Here is a 1,349-nt window from a genome sequence, read left to right as displayed (position 1 = left end):
CATACACATTATCATTCTGACTAGCAATGTTTCTTCTATGATTGAGTCAGAAAACTGCTTTCAAGTTCAACAACAACACACATACACCTTGGTTAAACCAGAGTTTGTATCTACGAAAGAGAACCTACAACAACCAAACACAGCATTTCCATTTGCACCACATTGTAACCAAAGTACTGGGAAAAACATTGTGCCATGCACCACAAGCAAACATCCAAGTGCTATGCCAGAGAACAGGAATGAAGGCCTCTTGAATCAATTAGTAATGTCACCAAATGCAGCATCAAATTTAAATGATAAAAAAGTGCAAGGTCTTGCAATCCAAAGCGCAATATGCAAGGACAAACAAGAAAAACAAACCTATCAACAGAAGACAGAGAGTCTTGCAGAACAAAGAACATCATACAAAGCAAAGAAAGCAAATGAGACCTGTGAGCAAAAAGCAGCACAGCAAAGAGCATCATATAAAGCGAACAAAGGTTTCCAGCCAACTTCCCATAGATTTTAGATATAAACTTCTAGTTTAATAATGATGCACATTTTACTGGAACACAACATGAAATTTTGAGGTAGTCCTTCCAAATGCGCCCCGGCCAGCTTTTTTTAAAAGCTTTCTTGTTTCTGGAGCTATCATAGTGTGCGACAACATTGGAAAGGTTTGCTGTTCAAGAAAAACCTGAGCTAATAGTTCTAATAGTTTGACATAATGTGTGTAATTTGTTAGATCTTAAGATTTTTGTGTGATTTTTTTGTGATTTTTTTTGAGGAGAGAACCGTTTGATGGCAGCTCATGCATTGAAGTTGGGAATGTTTACTGTTGAAGAAAAACCTCTAAAAGCATACATAATTCATTACATTTCATTGAAATTATTTGTGATTTGGTTACAGGAGAGAATCGTCTGATGCAGTTGATAGAAAAGGACATTCAGATCAAGCTGAAAATCTTTGCCGTTTAAGAAAAGCCTGATAGTATATCATTTCATTAAAAGTTCTCTCTGATTGAGAGGTTTTTCTGATTTGGTTTCAGGAGAGAATCGTCTGATGCAGCTGATAGAAAAAGACATCCAGACAAAGCTGGAGATGCTGATTATATCAAGGAGAAACTACATACAGGTTTAATCTTCCTGGTAGATTTCATCTGTGTTTTACGCTAAATATTTGCACTGCGATGTTTTCAGGAGAGAATCGTCTGATGCAGCTGATAGAAAAGGACATCCAGACCAAGCTTGAGATGCTCTTTAAGAAGAACCTGTACGTCTTAGCCATTAACCTCGCCAAGTCGCAACACTTTGACCAAGACGGCCTCGTGGACATTGTCACTCAGTACGGGGACCACCTGTACAGCAAGG

The 1,349-nt window shown here is 38.0% G+C and overlaps 1 protein-coding gene across 1 annotated transcript in view; it reads left to right on the top strand.

Annotated features, from left to right (window-relative positions):
- LOC118404162 (vacuolar protein sorting-associated protein 11 homolog) overlaps nucleotides 1-1,349 on the top strand; it is a gene marked incomplete in the record, with an annotated part of 22,405 nt that overhangs the window by 8,348 nt on the left and 12,708 nt on the right. Inside the window, 1 exon segment of the mRNA XM_035803186.1 lies at nucleotides 1,179-1,312. Within this exon segment, the coding sequence (XP_035659079.1) occupies nucleotides 1,179-1,312 (134 nt within the window).

This window comes from Branchiostoma floridae, chromosome 17, assembly GCF_000003815.2.
Source record: "Branchiostoma floridae strain S238N-H82 chromosome 17, Bfl_VNyyK, whole genome shotgun sequence".
NCBI classification, from domain to species: domain Eukaryota; kingdom Metazoa; phylum Chordata; class Leptocardii; order Amphioxiformes; family Branchiostomatidae; genus Branchiostoma; species Branchiostoma floridae.
Note: the sequence above shows the minus strand (reverse complement) of the source record. Positions and strands in the feature narration are given on the sequence as shown.